General features: G+C 49.2%; 1 protein-coding gene across 2 annotated transcripts in view; it reads left to right on the top strand.

Moving 5' to 3' along the window:
* Positions 1-21,726, top strand: part of LOC144267148 (NACHT, LRR and PYD domains-containing protein 12-like) — a 355,964-nt gene that overhangs the window by 177,250 nt on the left and 156,988 nt on the right. For both annotated transcript variants that reach the window (XM_077820865.1, XM_077820864.1), the window contains one exon: positions 3,554-3,724. In XM_077820865.1, coding sequence (XP_077676991.1) covers positions 3,554-3,724 — 171 coding nt within the window. The remainder of the gene's footprint in view (positions 1-3,553; positions 3,725-21,726) is intronic.

The following is a 21,726-nucleotide window of genomic DNA, read 5'->3' as shown; positions in this document are numbered from 1 at the left end:
GAGTTGTCATGTGGATTTTAAAACAGTTAGAAGAGTTGAATTTTAAACAGAAACCTGGTGGAAACCTTAACTATAGCATCACCCTGCTAGAAGAGACCAGAAAGACAGAGGATGGGGGAAGAAATATGATTTTTCCCATTTTTCAGATGGAAAATTGAGACCCATAAAGATAGAGTGACTTGCCCAAAGTCACATGAGGGAGTGGGTGGTAGAGCCAAGCGCCGAACCACAGATCTCTCAGTTCTAATCCAGGGCTTTAACTACAAGAGCCTGCTTTCTCTTGCAGAGAACTGTGCTCATTCGCTTGTGTTTTTTGGGCTCAGAAATGTGCTTTTTGGATTGGACACGACCTCTCTTTTATATGGTTATGGTTTTTAAAGTAGAGCTACTTAACAATCAGTATTTAAAAATTAGGGCCAGTACTACTGATAGATTTTCTGACCATGATACGCGTGATTTGTTGAAGTGTGTCAGAAAAATTCAAAAAGCTCTGACTACTGACCAGACCAGACTCAAACAAAGATGTGAAAGCTATGAAGAGGCAAAACAAAATCCAGGTAGAGTTGCCTTTAGGAGGAGGGTGGCCATCTTCCAAATATTTGTGAAATGTCAGGTGCCATTTCCAGTACATTTGAAGGTCTTCAGATATTTCAAAGGCAAAATTCTATGCAATTAGAATAATAAGAGCATTCCTGGTGTTCATCTGGAGTTCTGCACTAGAATAACTTTCTGATGTCTCAAATTACATACTGTTAATATAGAAGTGCATTAAAACCACAAGACCCTAAATAGATGTGATTATTTGACAACAGATGCACACACAACTATATTCTAAAACTCAGCCTGAACTTGAGTTGATGGGAGAATGTATGGAGGGCATGAGCAGCACTAAGATTGAGTTTGCATTCAGATTTATAGTTAAATCGGGACTGAAAACTGATTTTACACTTAACATTTTGTTAGAAAGAAAAATCAGGTTATTCTTGCCTCTAAGCTCAGGAATGATGAACTCTCTTTCTCCTCACCTTCTCAGGTGTGTTCTCTCTTTCTCTTTCTCTCAGCTCTAAATCTTGTGGGGTTCTTTTCTTCTGTTTCAACTTGGATGCCCTCTTCTCTTCACCCCTCCCCAAATTAGGGTTCATACCCTCAGCTTCCCACTTACACCCTTGGGTTTTTTCTCCCCCTCTTCGACCCAGTTTTAGAATCTCTCCTTCTCCCCCCATTGCAGGTTCCTCTTTTCCCACCTTCAAAATATGTTTGGGGGCTCTACAAAGCCTTACAGACTCTAGGGGCTCCCCAAGGCATGGGGGCTTCTCTCCCTTGTAAAAATTCAGGGGCTTTTTTCTCTCCCAAATGTAGAGATTTCCCTCCTGTGACACTGTACACCCTGGGGGAGTGCCCTGTGACCCCCATATTCATCATTTCTATACAACTGTGATATTGCATACAAAGCAAGCCATGTAAGGTATCATGGGAAAGGTTACGACCTGCTGAAACCCATTGTTACATCTAAATCTGTATGTCATTAATGCATATGAATTTATGAGAATTGTGTTGTATGGTTGACACTAAAATATGCTGTGGGTTTGGGAAGTGCCCAGATACTAGCTCCCCAAAGGCAATAACCAGGGGTGTACCCAGTGCCCATGCGGGTGTCGAACATCCATTAACCGAATTGTCCAGCAAGGCAGTTACAGTTCAATAACTCACTTGCACAAAGCCATACCAGGGGAATGGGTCAACCTTGCCTGGTGACTAAGCAATGCCCACCAGACGTCCCTGGACTTGTGTTCTCTAAGCACATGGACTAAGAGTATAAAACAGAACCCAGTGGCCCCATGCGTCACCTTTTTTTCCTTCCCCCACCTACGATGCAAGCCGCAAAGACGCACTATAGACTCCAACAGAGGAAACTGGCATTTCTGAAGAAAGGGTCTTGAGCAGTGCAAGACAGTATATTCCTAAACTACAACTCTTGCAGCTGGGGTATTTGGTTGATGCCTTTCTCTGTGCTTCATGAGTGGCTCTGGGAGCATTCACACAATCTAGCTGGGTGTGGGGCTCCACACGCAGTTGTACTGAGGGGTAACCTCCTGCAGGGGTTTGCTGCTTGCCACCAGTAAGGCATTGTGACAGACACCCTAGAATAGAGAGTAAAGGGGGCACAGCGGTCCCACAGTCACAGGTTGCAGCCCGGGGGTCCCATCACACCTCCCCATTTGGCAGAGTAACAATATTTTAAGGCAAATGAGGTGATGAAGGAGGCCATGCAGTGACAGCTCTGGTGGAAGGGGTTTCTCGACGTGTCTGCAAGAGCTGGGGGAGAGATAGTTAAGTGGTTTGAGTATTGGCCTGCTAAACCCAGGGTTGTGAGTTCAATCCTTGAGGGGGCCATGCAGAAATTTTGGGCAAAAATTGGGGATTGGTCCTGCTTTGAGCAGGGGGTTGGACTAGATGACCTCCTGACGTCCCTTCCAACCCTGATATTCTATGATTCTGTGATTTAGGAGATGGGAGTGAGATCATGCTTGGGTGTGCAGGGGGCTCATTGTGAAGCCTTGAAGGAGGACAAAGACAGCCGTACTTGCAGGTGGTCCTTGAAGTGCACATGGTTATAACCTGCTGCCATGGTTACCCACTCAGCTGGCTGGCAGCTCCATCAGGAGCCCAGGCTCTGCAGGGGGGTTACAGAAACCAGCAAAACTTCTGCTTTTATAACCTCACCAGAGACTCTGGAACAGGCCCTGCCAACAGGGTCACACAGTCGCCCTCCTTTCAGGGGCTCTTCCCTCCCCACACCCTGGGAAACTCCCTGCCAGGGCGATCTTCTCCTCTTTGTCTCCCCCACTTCGGTCCCTGGTCTCAGAGGAAGGTGGGTGTGATGCTGCCAGTGCTGGGCCTCGCAGCTGCCTCCCCGCCCGAGGCGTGGGGGTCAGAGCTAGGGGCAGAGACAGGAGACGTCTGTGTCCTGCAGGGGAGCAGCAGAGCTAGTGCCGGGGGCGCGGAGGGTCAGGATCTCCCAGCTCCGCCGGCTCTGAGCCTGGCCCAGCTGCCTGGGGGGGGGGGCTCCCCCTACAGCCTCCCTGGAGCGATGGGGCTGCTCCGATTGGGTCGCAGCATCCCGGGGCTGATCAGGGCCAAGTCCAGCCTGATTGGTCCAGACCTGGGTGGGCAGGACTTAAAGGGCAACTTTTTAAATTCTGGTTGGTCAGTGGAAAGGGCGAGGGGGCAGGGCTTAGGAAGGAGTCTTACCCCAAACCTTCTTCCTCATTGGTCAGTGGCAGAGATTTGAAGTGTCTAGGCCATTCTCAGTTTTGATTGGTGAAGGGTAAAGGGCAAGGGGTGGAGTTTAGACAGGAAGTCCCACCCACTGCTGGTTTCTCACGGGACGAGGGGTGGGACTTGGGACAGAGTCTATAACAGGATGTCTTACTCATTCTGGATGCTGATTGGTCAGACGGAGGGGCTGGTGGGTGGGGCCACCTGTCAGAGCAGCCGTGACGAGCCCCATTCACGCATTGATCCCCCCTCTCTGCCTTTCTCTCTCCTGCAGCTTGGATTGCTGCGGTGTCACAGCTGTTGGCTGCGGGGATCTCGCTGCTGTTCTCACAACCAGCCAGAGCCTGACAGAGCTGAACCTGGGGAATAACCAAATGGGAGAGGCCGGAGTGCGGCTGCTGTGTGAGGGGCTAAAACATCAAAACTGCAAACTGCAGAAACTACAGTAAGTAACAGCCGGCTCCCTTTAGTCTGTGCCTGGTAACACTGATGTTGTGAGTTAAACTCAGGGTACCAGGGAGGATCACAACATCCTACAGGGCACGTAGTGGACTCAGGCTTCAGCCCCTGTTGAGCAGGGACAGCAGCTGGGCAGCTGCCCTAAAGGGGCAGCTAAGGATCCCCCTGACTCAGGATTATCCTCTGGTGACAGAGAGCAGGAACAGAGAACTCTGTATCACCCACTCCCTACATCACCCTGCCTCTATTTAGGAGCTGTGGAGCAGCATGGAGCTGTATGTCCAGGGCAGAGTGCACGGTGCTCCACCTCTCCTAGGCCAGCACAGCATCTGGGGTAACTTAGGGCATCCCTGAGGTTCCTCTGTGTTAGACCAGAGGCCGTTTTGTCCCCCACCTGGCCCAGGATCAGGGGAGTGCAGAGCTGGTTTATAACCAGTTTCTTCAGTCTCCTCATCAGCGCTGAGTGTGAAGTTGGTGCAGCCAAGGAAAGAGCCCAGTGCTTTATAGCAAATCCCAGATGCAGCATATTTTGATGTTACAGACGCAATTATTTTAAGACAAAAAAAACCCAACACCCAGTACTGCCAACATTAAGACTTCAAAAATCATGAGTTAGACCCCCCAAAAATAATGAGACATCAAAAAAAATCTAATTGTGGTGTGTTATTTTTAGTCTCCCTTTTGACTTATAAACTCCCCTCTGCTCCTTTGCTGATGCGTGTGAGATGATATCAGGTTGGAAAATTAATCGTAAATGTACACAGAAATTCATGCCTCTCCCTGGTTGCTCAGATGGAGACTGCATGTAATTTCTCCTCATCCATCACGTACAGGAACTGCTATCCCTTTCCAATCACCGTCTTGACTTTCTCCCCTCCAACTTTATTTCCTTGGATAAAAGAAAGGCTGGGTTGTAAATAGTTCAAGAACCACTGACCTCACACTTGCACATACAACTTACGCTCTTGTTAGGATTGATGAGTTACAGATACACGTATTAAAGAACTTGAAACTTATTCATATAAAGATATCAGTCAAGGGTGTAGAACTTATGGCTCGTAGACCGGATCCGGCCCCTTGCTCATTTTCATTTGGCCCTCGGGCCACACACATTCAACTCGCCCGCTGGGGGGGACAGCAAGGTTCAGGGCTCAGGGCTTCCTGCCCGCAGGACTGGAGCTGCAAGTGCTGGCTCATCCCACCACAGGTGAGAAGCCCTGAGCCTCGGCACCCTCACACCCATGGGGCTGGGGTCGCGAGCGCCAGCTTGTCCCACCGTGTGTGTGGGGGGGGGAGCCCTGAATCTCAGCGCCGCTCCCGGGGCTGGAGCTACAAGCACTGGCTCATCCCACCACAGGTGGGAAGCCCCGAGCCTCCGTGCCCCCACGGGCAAGTGAGTTCAATGTGTGTGGCCCACCATTAATTTTTTCAGAGGGTCAATTGGCCCTGATACAAAAATGGTTCCCCACCCCTGGTAGAAGTGATAAAGTCACAGTACACATACTATGGGATTGTTTCAGCCTTTTCCAAGAAGCAGCGTTTCCCTGATTTCCCCCAACCACCACGTCTCTGCCAGAGACTAGACAGTGCTCCACCCCGCAAATACTCCTCCTCTTCCTCCAGACCCCTCTTCAATCTTCTCCCTTCTGTCCCTATGTCGCCCTGCAGCCCATTTTCCTTCACCCCTAAATTTGTCTCCTTCTCCCCCCCATTGCTCTGCTCCCCCTCACTTGCTCCATCTACTTTTAGCACTGTCCTTGGAGCACCTCACAGTCCCTGTGCCCTGTCTAGCCCCCAAAACAGAGTGGCAGCCATTTTGCCCGTGGGCAGGGCTTCGATCTCATTGTAAACAGCGGGAGGTGGCAGCCAACTTTATCAATGGCAGCCTGACTTCCACGAGCAGATGGACTATAGGAAATGGCAGCCATATTGGTGGCTTGAGCCTCACTGGCAGTAATAGGAGATGGCAGCCATTTTGAATAAGGGAAAATGTGCAAGTTTTTGCCTTTCATCATGTTTTCAGGTCGGGGTGGGGAACTGTCAGTTTTGCAAACTCGAGTGATTTTAGCACAACTCTTCCATGTGGTCCAGCCACTAGAGGGGGACAGAGTCATACTAGGTAAGGTGGGTTACGTTTGCACATCCCTTTCCTTAGACCAGGACTGTCAAGCTGTCTGGGGGGGACTTAGGAGCGTGGACACCTTCCAAGAGACAAGTCACCCACCAAGGGCGATTTGCATCCTAGATCTCACACCAAAGACACTGGCATCCAATCCTACAGTGAGCTATTGAGAGATTCATTACTAAGGATATATCTACACAGGAACATAAGCCTAGGCTCAAGCCTAACTGCCCTTGTGTCCACACATCAATTGTGTTAATCTAGGACTCAAACCTAGGGTCCAGGACCCTGCAGGACTGGAGCGTCCGAGCCCGTGTTAAGCTGGGACCTAGGGTCGGAGCCCTATTTCTTTCCTCTTTGCATGTGGCCCCTACTTGACTCGGGTCCCTCCGGATGTATCCCAGAGTTCCTTGGGGCAACTTCCTTACTCCTGTCTGTGCGGACAATGGGTGGTGCAGTCTGTTGCACTCTATTACAAACAGAAGCCACATCTCCCTTTGCAAACGGCAGTAGCACAGACCAGCATTAACCCATTGTGTGCTGAACAGCGGTCAGCCAGCACACTGTCAGCGAGCCTGCAGGGTTTTCAATGGAGACTGATCAGAAGAAGCTTTTTTGCAAAGAGAACTGCTTCCTGGTCCCAAGAGCACAGCCAGATTTTGGTGCATGCTGCCCAGGTGCCCCTGCACAAACAGCCCCAGGAAGGGCAGAGCTCCCAGCTCAGCATGGCCCAGGGAGGATGATCCCGAACACCCGGCTCTTCCTCATCCCTATAGAGCAGCAGCTTCGTCCCCACTCCGCTCTCTGGCCCCCCTGCACTCCCTGGGCTGTGTGTGCAGGGTGCCTTGGCATAGTTCACTGTCAGGGCAGCGAGTGGGAGGCAGCCTCAAAACCTCTCTGTAGCCTCCTGCGGTGGTAGCTCTGTCTATGGCTCCTCCTCGCTGCTCTGCAGAACTTGTCTGAAGCAGGGAGCAATGCTGACAGGTAGGAGGCAGCTCCTAGCTGCCAGCATAGGCATTGCCTCCATAGGTGCTCTAGGGCTCAAGCACCCACAGAAAAGAAATAGGGGGTGCTAAGCACCCACCAGCCATAGCGGTTCCATGCCCTGCGTCTGGTCACCCATCACTTGCCAGGGTGGGTCCCATTGCAGGTGGGGTGGAGCATCCACTTGGAGAAATAAAGTCATAGAATCATAGAATATCAGGGTTGGAAGGGACCTCAGGAGGTCATCTAGTCCAACCCCCTGCTCAAAAGCAGGACCCATCCCCAATTAAATCATCCCAGCCAGGGCTTTGTCAAGCCTGACCTTAAAAACTTCTAAGGAAGGAGATTCCACCACCTCCCTAGACAACGCATTCCAGTGTTTCACCACCCTCCTAGTAAAAAAGTTTTTCCTAATATCCAACCAAAACTCCCCCACTGCAACTTGAGACCATTACTCCTTGTCCTGTCCTCTTCCACCATTGAGAATAGTCTAGAACCATCCTCTCTGGAACCACCTCTCAGGTAGTTGAAAGCAGCTATCAAATCCCCCCTCATTCTTCTCTTCCGCAGACTAAACAATCCCAGTTCCCTCAGCCTCTCCTCATAAGTCATGTGTTCCAGACCCCTAATCATTTTTGTTGCCCTTCGCTGGACTCTCTCTAATTTATCCACATCCTTCTTGTAGTGTGGGGCCCAAAACTGGACACAGTACTCCAGATGAGGCCTCACCAATGTCGAATAGAGGGGGACGATCACATCCCTCGATCTGCTGGCAATGCCCCTACTTATACATCCCAAAATGCCATTGGCCTTCTTGGCAACAAGGGCACACTGCTGACTCATATCCAGCTTCTCGTCCACTGTCACCCGTAGGTTCTTTTCCGCAGAACTGCTGCCTAGCCATTCGGTCCCTAGTCTGTAGCGGTGCATTGGATTCTTCCGTCCTAACTGCAGGACCCTGCACTTATCCTTATTGAACCTCATCAGATTTCTTTTGGCCCAATCCTCCAATTTGTCTAGGTCCCTCTGTATCCTATCCCTGCCCTCCAGCGTATCTACCACTCCTCCCAGTTTAGTATCATCCGCAAATTTGCTGAGACTGCAATCCACATCATCCTCCAGATCATTTATGAAAATATTGAACAAAACCGGCCCCAGGACCGACCCCTGTGGCACTCCACTTGACACCGGCTGCCAACTAGACATTGAGCCATTGATCACTACCCGTTGAGTCCGACAATCTAGCCAACTTTCTACCCACCTTCATTAATCCAGCCCATACTTCTTTAACTTGCTGACAAGAATACTGTGGGAGACCTTGTCAAAAGCTTTGCTAAAGTCAAGATACAATACATCCACTGCTTTCCCTTCATCCACAGAACCAGTAATCTCATCATAGAAGGCGATTAGATTAGTCAGGCTTGACCTTCCCTTGGTGAATCCATGCTGACTGTTCCTGATCACTTTCCTCTCATGTAAGTGCTTCAGGATTGTTTCTTTGAGGACCTGCTCCATGATTTTTCCGGGGACTGAAGTGAGGCTCACTGGCCTGTAGTTCCCAGGATCCTCCTTCTTCCCTTTTTTAAAGTCAGTGCCTGTGGCTGCCAGGATGTTCGGGGTCATCCCTCCCCCAGCCATGCTGAGCTGAGAGCCCTGCTGCTCCTTCCCCCTTTGCAAAACAGCCTCACAGTCCTTTTCTCCTGGGCTCCCCCTGCCCTCCCTGGGGCTGTGTGTGCAGGGGTGTTCAGGCAGCGTGCACTGTGAGAGCAGTGAGTGGGAGCAAGCCTCTAAACTTCCCCACAGAGTTCCGGGGATCCCTTATCCCTGCCTCCTGGGCTGTGGCGGGATGGTGGAGCAGACTGCACCCCAAGGCCTGGGGATACACTTCATTGCTCTGCAGTAGAGTTTTCCCACAGTGCAACACACTTGTAGAGCTAGAGTGTCCACACTGGAAGGGGGACTAGGCGCTAGGCACTCTGGGATGGGGATACTTTGACTGGAGTCTGTGAACTGCAGTGTGGGCACCAGAGTCCTAGGTTCAAGCACAGGTCAGAAAATTCTTAACCTAGGGTTAAACTGCAGAGTAGATGCACAAGCTCAGGGTTTCCAGACACAGGACAGGTGACTCCAGTCCCACTAACCCTAGGCTTCCATTCCTGTGTAGACCTACCCCAAGAAAAGGAAATGGAAGTTACTGTGAGGTTAAAGCAGGTAAAAATATAGGTACAGGGGAGTTACATTCTATAATTTCAAAGGTAGCAGAGATGGAGGTGATCAGATCACAAAACAGAGAACCAGATTGATCACGTTACAATTCAGCAGAAATGGAGCAGAACTTTAGAAGATGTACGTAGGAGGAAAACCCCTTCCTGTTAGCCGGGCTGTACTTCCAATTAGGCAAAGTAGGTACATGCCTTGGGGCGCCTAAAAATTGAAAGTTTGACATTCCCGGGCCCCAGCAGAGGGTGGGGTTGCCTGAGTGGGAGATGGCCCCACACAGCGCTGCTGGAGCGCTCCTGCCAACAGGGAAGGCGAAGCAGCCGCTGTGGCAGGGGAAGAGCTCAGCAGACCAACACAGGAGGACCTACCAGGCAAATGGGTCCTGACGGAGCCCGGCCTGGGCAGGCCTCGCTCCTGCTCTTGCTCCTTCTCCATCCTGGCTAATTGCACCATTCCCAAGGGGCCAGAACAATCCCCGAACGGCCCTGGCCGTGCTGCCGGCTCAGCCTGGCAGACAAAGTCACCTCCCAGCAGTGCTGGTGAGGTGGCCAGGGGGGCAGAGTAAGGGAGAGTGGTCTCTGGGGGGGCTTGTTTGGGGATGCTGGGCAGTGAGGCAGTGGGGTTGCTGAAAGTGGGAAGTTTGGGGGAGTGCTGATCACTGCGGGGCAGGGAAGGTCTGTGTGTGTTGGGGCGTTGGATAGTTGGCGATCTGTGTGGGGCACTGGGCAATTCAGGTAGTGAGGATGTGCGGTGGGCACTGGACAGTGGGGGTGGACTGTGCAGGGTGCTGTGCAGTTGTGGTAGCGGGGCTGTGGAGGAGGTATTTGGGTGGGGGGGTGCGCTGAAGATGCTATGCGTAGGGGCGCGTAAGGTGTAAATCTGGCCCTGTCTGTTCGAGTTCTTAATTTGTATTACACACAGCTTCTTTCTTGTTTGATGATTTACTTCCTTACAAAGCCATATACAATGTAAATGTTTGCTATTACATTAGAACAGGGTACAGATCAGTTAAAACAATGCATGCTACATCCCACCAAATTTTCATGAAGTTTAAATACTAAATACATTCTTATACATTTCACATTTACTTTGAACTGTACTAAAATACCAGTCAGCTGGTCTGAGGCTGTGTGCGCAGAGGTGTCCAGGCATCGTGCACTGTGAGGGCGGTGAGAGGGAGCCAGCCTCTAAACTTCCCCACAGACTCCCTGGGATCCTTTATCCCTGCCTCCTGGGCTGTGGCGGGATGGTGGAGCACACTGCACCCCAAGCCCTGGGGATAGACTTCACTGCTCCGTAGCCAGCAGCAGCCAGCCTGGGGTGGGGGTGTGTTTTTCCTCTGAAACCTACATTTTATGTCAAACTTCAAAACAGACAAAAATAAATAAAAAAACCCAACCAGACAAAAGCAACTTCACTGAACAGCCCACTTTAAAAATTAAGAATTGAAAAAGTCTCATTTGAATAGTTTGAGAGCCCTGGAGACTGACGTCCTAATTATCCTCAGAACAGGAGCACATGGGCATTTTCCTGCCAGTGTGACTCAGCCTAGAGGTGGAGAGCCCAACTCTCAGAGGGGATGGCAGTTCAGTGTCTTCACAAGCTGCAGTCATTCCATTGAGACAGACACCAAAGTAGCTAATTATGCAGTTTCTGGACTCGTGTGCTCCTTATGGGCACCTGAGTCCCATCGACAGCACCGTCACAGTTAGGAAATATGATGGGCTATAGAGTTTTCCCACAGTGTAACGCATTTGTAGCGCTGGAGTGTTGACACTGGAGGGGGAGCGGGCGCTAGGCACTCTCGGGTAGGGTTACTTTGACTGGGGTCTGTGCACGGCAGTATGGTTGCCAGAGTCCTAGGTTCAAGCACAGGTCAGAAAATTCTTAACCTAGGGTTAAACTGCAGAGTAGATGCACAAGCTCAGGGTTTCTAGACACAGGTCAGGTGACTTCAGTCCCACTCACCTTAGGCTTCCATCCCTTTGTAGAAACACCCCCAGAAATAGAAATGAGAGGTTAAAGCAGGTAAAGATATATGTACAGGGGATTTACAGTCTGTAATTTCACAAGGTAGCAGAGATGGAGTTGATCAAATCACAGAACAGGGAACCAATTGGATCATGTTACAATTCAGCACAAAAGGAGCAGAACTTTAGAAGATGTACAGAGCAGGAAGGAGGCATGTGTGGGAGTGGACCACTTACTAATGATAAGTAAAATGCGAAAAAAATAAGAATTCAAACAGTCAAAAGATCATAGAATCATAGAATATCAGGGTTGGAAGGAACCTCAGGAGGTCATCTAGTGCAACCCCCTGCTCAAAGCAGGACTAATCCCCAACTAAATCATCCCAGCGAGGGCTTTGTTAAGCCTGACCTTAAAAACTTCTAAGGAAGGAGACTCCACCACCTCCCTAGGTAACCCATTCCAGTGTTTCACCACCCTCCTAGTGATGAAGTTTTTCCTAATATCCAACCTAAACCTCCCCCACTGCAACTTGAGACCATTACTCCTTGTTCTGTCATCAGCTACCACTGAGAACAGTCTAGAGCCATCCTCTTTGGAACCCCCTTTCAGGTAGTTGAAAGCAGCTATCAAATCCCCCCTCATTCTTCTCTTCCGCAGACTAAACAATCCCAGTTCCCTCAGCCTCTCCTCATAAGTCATGTGTTCCAGTCCCCTAATAATTTTTGTTGCCCTCCGCTGGACTCTTTCCAATTTATCCACATCCTTCTTGTAGTGTGGGGCCCAAAACTGGACACAGTACTCCAGATGAGGCCTCACCAATGTTGAATAGAGGGGAACGATCACGTCCCTCAATCTGCTGGCAATGCCCCTGTCATAAATATAAAGGGAAGGGTAAACCCCTTTAAAATCCCTCCTGGCCAGAGGAAAAATTCTCTCACAAGCAGACTGAAGTGCCTCCTTTCCTTGGAAGGCATTCAGTCCCCATGGACAGGGACCTTCTTCCACTATCCATATACCAAGGAGGGTGGGCTCCTCAGCCACCCCACATCCCTCTGGGTCCCCTAACACTTCCTCCATTTCCTTTTTAATCTCATCCCGGGTTGACCCCAATATCTGGTATGGGCCCTGGTTCTTCCTTATCCATTTATCCAAAAAATCCTTTACCCTGCCTTGCCAGAACCCACAACTACCATCAGAAGAGTTCGCGATACCCCCTCCAAGCAGCTGCGCGGACTGTTGGGGAGGGGGACTTACAGGCTGCCACTCACCTATCCGATGCGATGCATCCAAGTCACTGGCACCAAGATGTTAGGGGGCTTATTCCTTCACCCACTTACTTTCCTGGTCCTTCTCGGATGAACAGAGAGCAACAATACCCGAAGTCCAAAGGTGCAAACAATTCGATGTTTATTGGGGTGAACTTCCAGCAAGCATGATTCCAGTTTCCTTCCTTAGTATCCTCCTTCCCAGCTCTGACACCACAGAGCCTTACACCTGTGTCCCTGTTCCCATTCCTGCCCTTAGCAAAACATGATTCCAATTTCCTTACCCCCATTCCCTGTTCCCATTTCCCCCTTTAGCAAAACATGATTCCAATTTCCTTACCCACATTCCCTGTTCCCATCTCCCATGCCCACCCCCACCCACTTCCTGATTGACTGCAGACTATATAGTAAAACTTGAGTTCTGCTTAGCTATACCTTAACCAATCATTTTCCTGAAATTTAACTAAACAATCCTAACATATTGTAACATGATTAGCTAACCAATTATATCCCACCACCATAATTAGTTTACGCCCAGCAAAATGAATTATACAGCAGACAGGAACAATCACAGAACCAGACAGAGATTATACAGACAAACAATAGCAAAGTGGGAACTATAATGACAAAACAATACAGAAGTGAGGATTTCGCATCCCAGCTATTGACAAGTGAGTTCTTGCCAGACAGGATGCTATCAAACTAAGTTTCCTTTTACATTTTCTAGGCACTTCCCTTTCTCTGGAGGTGATAGGCACTATCAGGACAGGACTATATTCCTAAGAGCCCAATAGCACCTTCTTTCAATGTGACTAGTTTGGAATGTGAGGATGTGACCCTTCACTTCCCAGCTTATGGCTGCCTCTGTTGCTTAGCCAAAGGTCTTAGCCTAAGAACTGGGCCTCAGACTGTCACAGTAAGAGAAGGACCTTACACTGGCAGACAGTGATTTTGATTCTTTCTTTTATACCTCTATAACTAGCCAAGTGATAAGAATACACCTAAATTCTTAGAGTATAGGCCTTTACAGACAGACCTGAATATCTATATCCTAACACTCCACCCCCTTTTTTTTTTCTTTTTCTTTTGGGATCCTCCTGCCCAGGTATCCCTGGAAAAGCATAGGACATATGGCGACACATTTCCTGATAGGGCCAGGCATCAAGGTGGAAGGTGTCGATATTCCATTTGTCTCACTGCCCCTTGTGCAGTATAGTGCCCTGCACCTTCTCTCGTATGGGCATACCACACCTATTCCAATTAGTGTTCCAGACTTCCCATTAGGGTGGGCCCGAGAAGGTTGGGTCCGGGTTGTCTAGTACACTGTAGGGTTTGGAGGGCTTACTACATTACTTATAGGTTATCTCCCTATGCAACGTAACACAAGTACAGTTAACAATACAAAATCCACAGCAACACCGAGTCCTGACCACTGCAGTATGGTCCAACATCCGAGACACCCCCAAAACACTGCCTCTCCTCCTTCGATGGGGTCACGATCTTATGTGTCCAGTTGCTGGCAGTTGCAACAAGCTGCCCCTGCAGGTTTTGCTTGCTTTTGTCCATATCATAAGTCCACTGAATGTTCACAGAGAAATGGGATATTGTCCAAACCAGCTTGACCACTTGGTATGGAATCAAGCAGTATGCCCTGGTTTGATTATTCACAGCAATAGGATTCACAGATCCATTTGTGCACCAAAGTCCAGATAGCAGCATATAGATGGGTGTAGTTTGGTTATGGGCTGGTGTAATTGTGCCCCCAGTAATATGTACATTCCCAGCAAAACACCTTATAAACAGTACACACAATTGTCTACCCCTTGCATAGGCCATTGATCCTGCTCCTCCATAGTCACAGGAGAGGGGCACATCCAAACATCTTCTATTGATTTACACTATTTTACACACCCCTCCATTGATTCCCAGTGAGCTCCTCCCCTTCTCATTATTTCCATAGGGCTTGTAGGGGCCACCTTAGCTGCCATTCCATTTCCAGGTACCGCGGTAGCTATTACACAGGTGCTGGCCTCCTAGTTGAGCATTTTGCATTCCCATACACATCTTCCCCCAGGGTCAGCCTTTTGAAGCCATCCCCCACCCATGTCATGAGGTTTTTCTGTTCATTAAAACACAACAATGCTAGCAACAAGACAAACACAAAACACAGATCCATGGTATTGTGGGTTATTTTTCCGCTGGCGCCAGCTTGCTTGTAGAGTGTCTGAAAAACAAAAGAAACAATTTCCACCCCCCTGGTGGGGACAGATTATTGCTTAATAATAATACCACCTTCTTTTACTAATTTCCTTGCTAATTGCAGGAAAAAACAGAAGAATTACCTCCAGGCTGTCTTATTTTGTTCTATAGTCAGGCCAGTGAATTACCCCACTCACTGGTCATTTATGAAATTCATGAGGTGGTGTACCTCAGTTTCCCCTCTTGTGCAACAGACACACACACACACCTCTTAAAGTTAACCTGTCCCGCTTATTTTCAGGCTTGACTTGTTTTTTCACCTCCCTTTCCTGGAGGGCCATAATCTGAGTCTTCTAGTAGCTTGTTTGCTGACCAGATGTATTCATTATTTGCAGCTCCTTTGTGCCCATCAGCTAGGTAATTTGCATTTACACACAGAGGCTTACTAGCTTGCTTCTGGATCCAAAGCTGTTAGCAGTTTAGAGAGTGTCTTAAAAGGGAAACATTCCACTTCCACTAGAGTTCTGATTACTTTCCGCTTTCATCTCCTGCTCCAAAAAACACAGAGATCTGAAAAAGAAAGCACAACCTATTGTGGCCCCTTTTGGAGCCCTAATAGGATTTTAATTAAGTACCATGTTTTGTTTGCATTTCTTTTACCCCTTCTCCAATATACACTGCACACGTCCTGGGAACATGCACATTCCTTCCATATAGTTTAACCTCCATAACATTATATTAGCCATATTAATTTTACACAAGGTGTAACTGCCTCCCCCATGCCCAGAGTTTTCATGCACACCCACCAAAGCAACAATCTGATCCCCCAGAGCCACCCCAAGGCTCAGTGCTCCCGTCATTCCTCCCCTTTTCCTTTTCTTTTACCTGTGCGCACACACCCCTTGCACTGTGATTACTCTTTTTTACACAACTGTACCCCGATTACACTTCCATCTTGTACAACTAGACACAACCAGGGGCAGCCAAGTTAAGTTCCAATAGAAACCCCTTCCATCCTTTAGTGATTTTGATTACATTACCCAATAGTCAAATAATTTTGCTCAGATTCTCTCTCTGCCTGCTGCCTGCAGCAGTCCCTTATACACCATTTCTGTGGGAAAAGGGTCCATTTTCCCTCAGAATAGCTGTAAAGGCTTCTGGGGACAGAAGCGTAGTGGTGGGAGTAGCCACTCTACCTGACCCCCTTGGATAATATAATTACCAAGCTTCCATCCAATGTGACTGCACAGAGTTGCACATACAGTTACATTTATATAACTGGGTTTTATCATTAAACCAAAACTTCTTTCTTGACATCTCACAGAAGTATCCAAAGTACCCTCCATTAAAACGTCAGAAAAACAAAAGAGTGTGGAAAGGCAGGTTGCACTTTGAAACTTTTTTTCTTCCCCTTCTTTCTCTCCACTCCCCCAGGACCAAGTCCCAGCTCCAGCCTCTAAAGGTAGTCTGTTAACTCTGCTTTTGACTATAAACCCTTTTGTGCCAAATCATCTTTCACTACCCCTAACTAATTTACAACCCTTCAGCAGCCCTTGCTGAAGCAGCACCAAACTTGAAAGATTCCTGGCAGCTTCCCATAATGCTGCCATATACATCCCAAAATGCCATTGGCCTTCTTGGCAACAAGGGCACACTGTTGACTCATATCCAGCTTCTCGTCCACTGTAACCCCTAGGTCCTTTTCTGCAGAACTGCTGCCGAGCCATTCGGTCCCTAGTCTGTAGCAGTGCATGGGATTCTTCCATCCTAAGTGCAGGACTCTGCACTTGTCCTTGTTGAACCTCATCAGATTTCTTTTGGCCCAATCCTCTTAATTTGTCTAGGGCCCTCTGGATCCTATCCCTACCCTCCAGAGTATCTACCTCTCCTCCCAGTTTAGTGTCATCTGCAAACTTGCTGAGGGTGCAATCCACACCATCCTCCTCATCATTAATGAAGATATTGAACAAAACCGGCCCCAGGACCGACCCTTGGGGCACTCTGCTTGATACCGGCTGCCAACTAGACATGGAGCCATTGATCACTACCTGTTGAGCCCAACAATCTAGCCAACTTTCTATCCATCTTATAGTCCATTCATTCCAGCCCATACTTCTTTAACTTGCTGGCAAGAATACTGTGGGAGACTGTGTCAAAAGCTTTGCTAAAGTCAAGGAACAACACGTCCACTGCTTTCCCCTCATCCACAGAGCCAGTTATCTCGTCATAGAAGGCAATTAGATTAGTCAGGCATGACTTGCCCTTGGTGAATCCATGCTGACTGTTCCTGATCACTTTCCTCTCCTCTAAGTGCTTCAGAATTGATTCCTTGAGGACCTGCTCCATGATTTTTCCAGGGACTGAGGTGAGGTTGACTGACCTGTAGTTCCCAGGATCCTCCTTCTTCCCTTTTTAAAAGATGGGCACTACATTAGCCTTTTTCCAGTCGTCCGGGACCTCCCCCAATCGCTATGAGTTTTCAAAGATAATGGCCAATGGCTCTGCAATCACATCCACCAACTCCTTTAGCACTCTCGGATGCAATGCATCCGGCCCCATGGACTTGTGCTCGTCCAGCTTTTCTAAATAGTCCCAAACCACTTCTTTCTCCACTGAGGGCTGGTCACCTCCTCCCCATGCTGTGCTGCCCAGTGCAGTAGTCTGGGAGCTGACCTTGTTCGTGAAGACAGAGGCATAAAAAGCATTGAGTACATTAGCTTTTTCCACATCCTCTGTCACTAGGTTGCCTCCCTCATTCAGTAAGGGGCCCACACCTCCCTTCACTTTCTTCTTGTTGCTAACATACCTGAAGAAACCCTTCTTGTTACTTTTAACATCTCTTGCTAGCTGCAACTCCAGGTGTGATTTAGCCTTCCTGATTTCACTCCTGCATGCCCGAGCAATGTTTTTATACTCTTCCCTGGTCATTTGTCCAATCTTCCACTTCTTGTAAGCTTCTTTTTTGTGTTGAAGATCAGCAAGGATTTCACTGTGAAGCCAAGCTGGTCGCCTGCCATATTTACTATTCTTTCTACACATCGGGATGGTTTGTCCCTGTAACCTCAATAAGAATTCTTTAAAATACAGCCAGCTCTCCTGGACTCCTTTCCCCCTCACGTTATTCTCCCAGGGGATCCTGCCCATCAGTTCCCGGAGGGAGTCAAAGTCTGCTTTTCTGAAGTCCAGGGTGCGTATTCTGCTGCTCTCCTTTCTTCCCTGTGTCAGGATCCTGAACTCGACCATCTCATGTTCACTGCCTCCCAGGTTCCCACCCACTTTAGCTTCCCCTACTAAATCTTCCCGGTTTGTGAGCAGCAGGTCAAGAAGAGCTCTGCCCCTAGTTGGTTCCTCCAGCACTTGCACCAGGAAATTCTCTCCTACACTTTCCAAAAACTTCCTGGATTGTCGGTCCACCACTATATTGCTCTCCCAGCAGATATCAGGGTGATTGAAGTCTCGCATGAGAACCAGGGCCTGCGATCTAGTAACTTCCGTGAGTTGCCGGAAGAAAGCCTCGTCCACCTCATCCCCCTGGTCCAGTGGTCTATTGCAGACTCCCACCACGACATCACCCTTGTTGCTCACACTTCTAAACTTAATCCAGAGACTCTCAGGTTTTTCTGCGGTTTCATACTTGAGCTCTGAGCAGTCATACTGCTCCCTTACATACAGTGCAACTCCCCCATCTTTTCTGCCCTGCCTGTCCTTCCTGAACAGTTTATATCCATCCATGACAGTACTCCAGTCTCTGTTATTCCAGTCACATCATAATTCCTTGACTGTGCCAGGACTTCCAGTTCTCCCTGCTTGTTTCCCAGGCTTCTTGCATTTGTATATAGGCACTTGAGATAACTCGCTGATTGTTCCTCTTTCTCAGTATGAGGCAGGAGCCCTGCCCTCTCGCGTGCTCCTGCTCGTGCTTCCTCCCGGTATCCCACTTCCCTCAGGGCTTTGCTCTCCTTCCCCCGGTGAACCTAGTTAAAGCCCTCCTCACTAGGTTAGCCAGCCTGCTTGCCAAGATGCTCTTCCCTCTCTTCGTTAGGTGGAGCCCGTCTCCGCCTAGCACTCCTCCTTCTTGGAGCAGCATTCCAGGGTCAAAGAATCCAAAGCCTTCTCTCCGACACCACCTGCGTAGCCATTCGTTGACTTCCATGATTCAACGGTCTCTACCCAGGCCTTTTCCTTCCACGGGGAGGATGGACGATAACACCACTTGCGACTCAAACTCCTTTATCCTTCTTCCCAGAGCCACGTAGTCTGCAGTGATCCACTCAAGGTCATTCTTGGCAGTATCATTGGTACCTATGTGGAGAAGCAGGAAGGGGTAGCGATCCGAGGGCTTGATGAGTCTCGGCAGTCTCTCCGTCACATCGTGAATCCTAGCTCCTGGCAAGCAGCAGACTTCTCAGTTTTCCCGGTCAGGGTGGAAGATAGATGACTTAGTCCCCCTGAGGAGAGAGTCCCCAACCACCACCACCCGCCTCCTTCTCTGGGGAGCGCTGATCGTGGAACCCCCAACCCTAGGACAGTGCATCTCATGCCTTCCAGTCGGCAGAGTCTCCTTCTGTTCCCTTCCCCAAGATATATCATCTAGTCCACTCTCCGCGTTAGTACCTGTGGAGAGAACATAAAAACGGATGCTTATCTGTATCTGCGTTGCTGGTACATGGACGCTCCCCTTTCTTCTTCTGGGGGTCACATTTCTGCCAAATTTCTTCACCATCTTCCTGTCCCTGCAGTGCAGCCTGCTCTGACTCTTCAGAACGGTGTGTCTGTAGAAGCATGTCCCGATGTCTGTCCAGGAAATCTTCAGTTTCTCTTATGCAACGCAGGGTCCATACCTGTTGCTCCAGACCTTGAACCTCCTCTTCCAATATGGAGACCCGCTTGCACTTTGTACAGACAAAGTCGCTTCTGTCCTGTGGAAGAAAGACAAACATGGCACATCCAGTGCAGGTCACAACAGCTGAACACCCCCCATCCATATTACCTTCCTTCTACGAGCTTCCTCAGGAGTTGTAGTAACTACTCAGAGAAGCCTGCAAGACGTAAGCCTCAGCGGGCTCTTCCCAGGTGAACTCCCAGGCAAACTCCCTCTTTTAGCCGCTCTGCTGTTCACTGCTCAGCTGGTTCGCAGCTGACTGGCTTTTTATACAGTCAGGCCCACTCAAGGCTCACCTGAAACAAAGCACTCCCAATTCACACTTTTCAAACCACCAATCAAGCAGATGGTCAAACTGTCTCCACAACAGACACTCAGATACTCACCAACACAGCCTCCTTAATGCAGCCCTTAGCGTACCTCCTCTCAGGCAGATCCCAATCAAACTCCCTCTGTTAGCCGCTCTGCTGTTCGCTGCTCCTTCATTCTTCATCAAAAAAGATGAAGAATTTTTCCTTGTGTCCATATTTATAGCTTCTTCTCACAGAAACCAAGTGGTCGGATGGCCGTACATGGGTTCTTTCTTCATGGTGGGAAAAGAGGAATGCACTTAGAGACCGGTCTTTGATCTCACACACAATGGCCATTTGCTTTCAATGTGCAGGAATTAAGACCTTTCTGTTCGCCGGGCTTCCAATTAGGCACAGTAGGCACATGCCTTGGGGTGCTGTCATTCCACGATGACAGTTTGGCTGGCAGGGGGCAGGGTAGGCTGAGGGGGAGATGGCCCCACGCAGCCCTGTAGGAGCACTGCTGCCAACAGGGAAGGCGAAGCAGCCCCTATGGCAGGGGAAGAGCTCAACAGTCCAACACAAGGGGCCCTGCCGGGCAAGTAGGTCCTGAGGGATCCGGCCTGGGCAGGCCCCGCTCCTGCTCCAGGCTGGCTGAAAAGTTTTGAGCGCTTATTCATGTGCCTGAAGGCATAAACTGAGGATGTGCAGAGAGAGGCTACTATCTGGAAAACCACCCATCACAGGACCTGGGTTACTCTGGGGATGTGTTAGGATAATTGCATGTGAGTACCACCCCTGGAAGTGTGAGTCCAAATCCAACCCGGAGCAGAAATCTGAAGTAAACGAAGCAGGCGTATTGCTCCAATCTGCCTCTATTACAGGGAGATTTTAATGTGGGGGGATTAGAATCTGAGTATGGCAGAATATGCAGAAGGTGCTGAAACTATTGTTTGAAAATAAAATAACTACACAAGCAACTGCTTGCTGGAGGGGAGGGTTACTGGGGTAAAAGATGAAGGGTTGAGGCTCAGGAAATGGGCATCTGGGGAGTGGGAAGGAGAGGAAGGGGAGCTGGGAAGGGGGACATGAGGGTGAGCGATGCGCACAAGAGGATAATAATTTGTGTGAACCACAATCTGGGTTTCCCCGCCCCTCTACAGCGGTGTGTTCTCCCCCATCATTGCTGCCCTCATGTGAACCATGTGACAGGGGGATTGCATGTTGGGGGTGTCTGAGCCAGTTTTCCTACCCTGCATGTGAGCCAGGATCTGGGGAAGCCCTGCCCACTAGCTTAGAACAGGCCTGCTCAGAGCATGCACCAAGAACACAGTGGTGAGACTGGGGTGAGGAGCTAAGAACTGAGACACTTGGCACATATCAGAAACTCTGCAGCACTGAGGAGGGGGAAGGGAACAACCACTGAAATGAATGGAGCAGTTCAAATGTCTCAGAGCTATTTTTTCCAGCTGCATTGATCTCCATGAGGTACTCTCCTTCAGCTGAGAACATCTCATTGAGACGGCTGGGCCATTTAACATCCATCTGAGCCTGCAACTTTGACGTGTGAAACCCACCAAGGGCGGAAATCTGAGAATGAACTACCAACATTTTGGAAAAAATTAAGTGAAGGTAAATGCCCACACAACCCTCACTCTGCCCTCTCTGAGTGATGTCTCAGAATGCCCATACAAAAACCACACATTTGCGCTCTGCCTTTTTACTGTGATGGACTTGTGCTACCTGCCCTCGCCCTGCACTCAAACACTGAGCCTACTCCCCTGAGAGAATGGCACACTTGTAAAATTTAACAACCGCTTCATACCCTTTACAATCCCTTCACACAGGTTACCACCTCAACCTACACTCTTCCCTACCCATCCTTAAATCCACAGACTGCTCTCCTATCCCACCTCACCACTGACACTAGCCGTAGCACCCAGTGCCCTGCTCCTGACACAACCTCCACAATTCTCTACTGGAATGATGCTGACTGGAACCTCAACTTTCACAGGAACCTCTTTCTTTTGAGAATACACAGTGGGGAGACTCAGA

Source organism: Eretmochelys imbricata, chromosome 6, assembly GCF_965152235.1.
Source record: "Eretmochelys imbricata isolate rEreImb1 chromosome 6, rEreImb1.hap1, whole genome shotgun sequence".
NCBI lineage: Eukaryota > Metazoa > Chordata > Testudines > Cheloniidae > Eretmochelys > Eretmochelys imbricata.
Note: the sequence above shows the minus strand (reverse complement) of the source record. Positions and strands in the feature narration are given on the sequence as shown.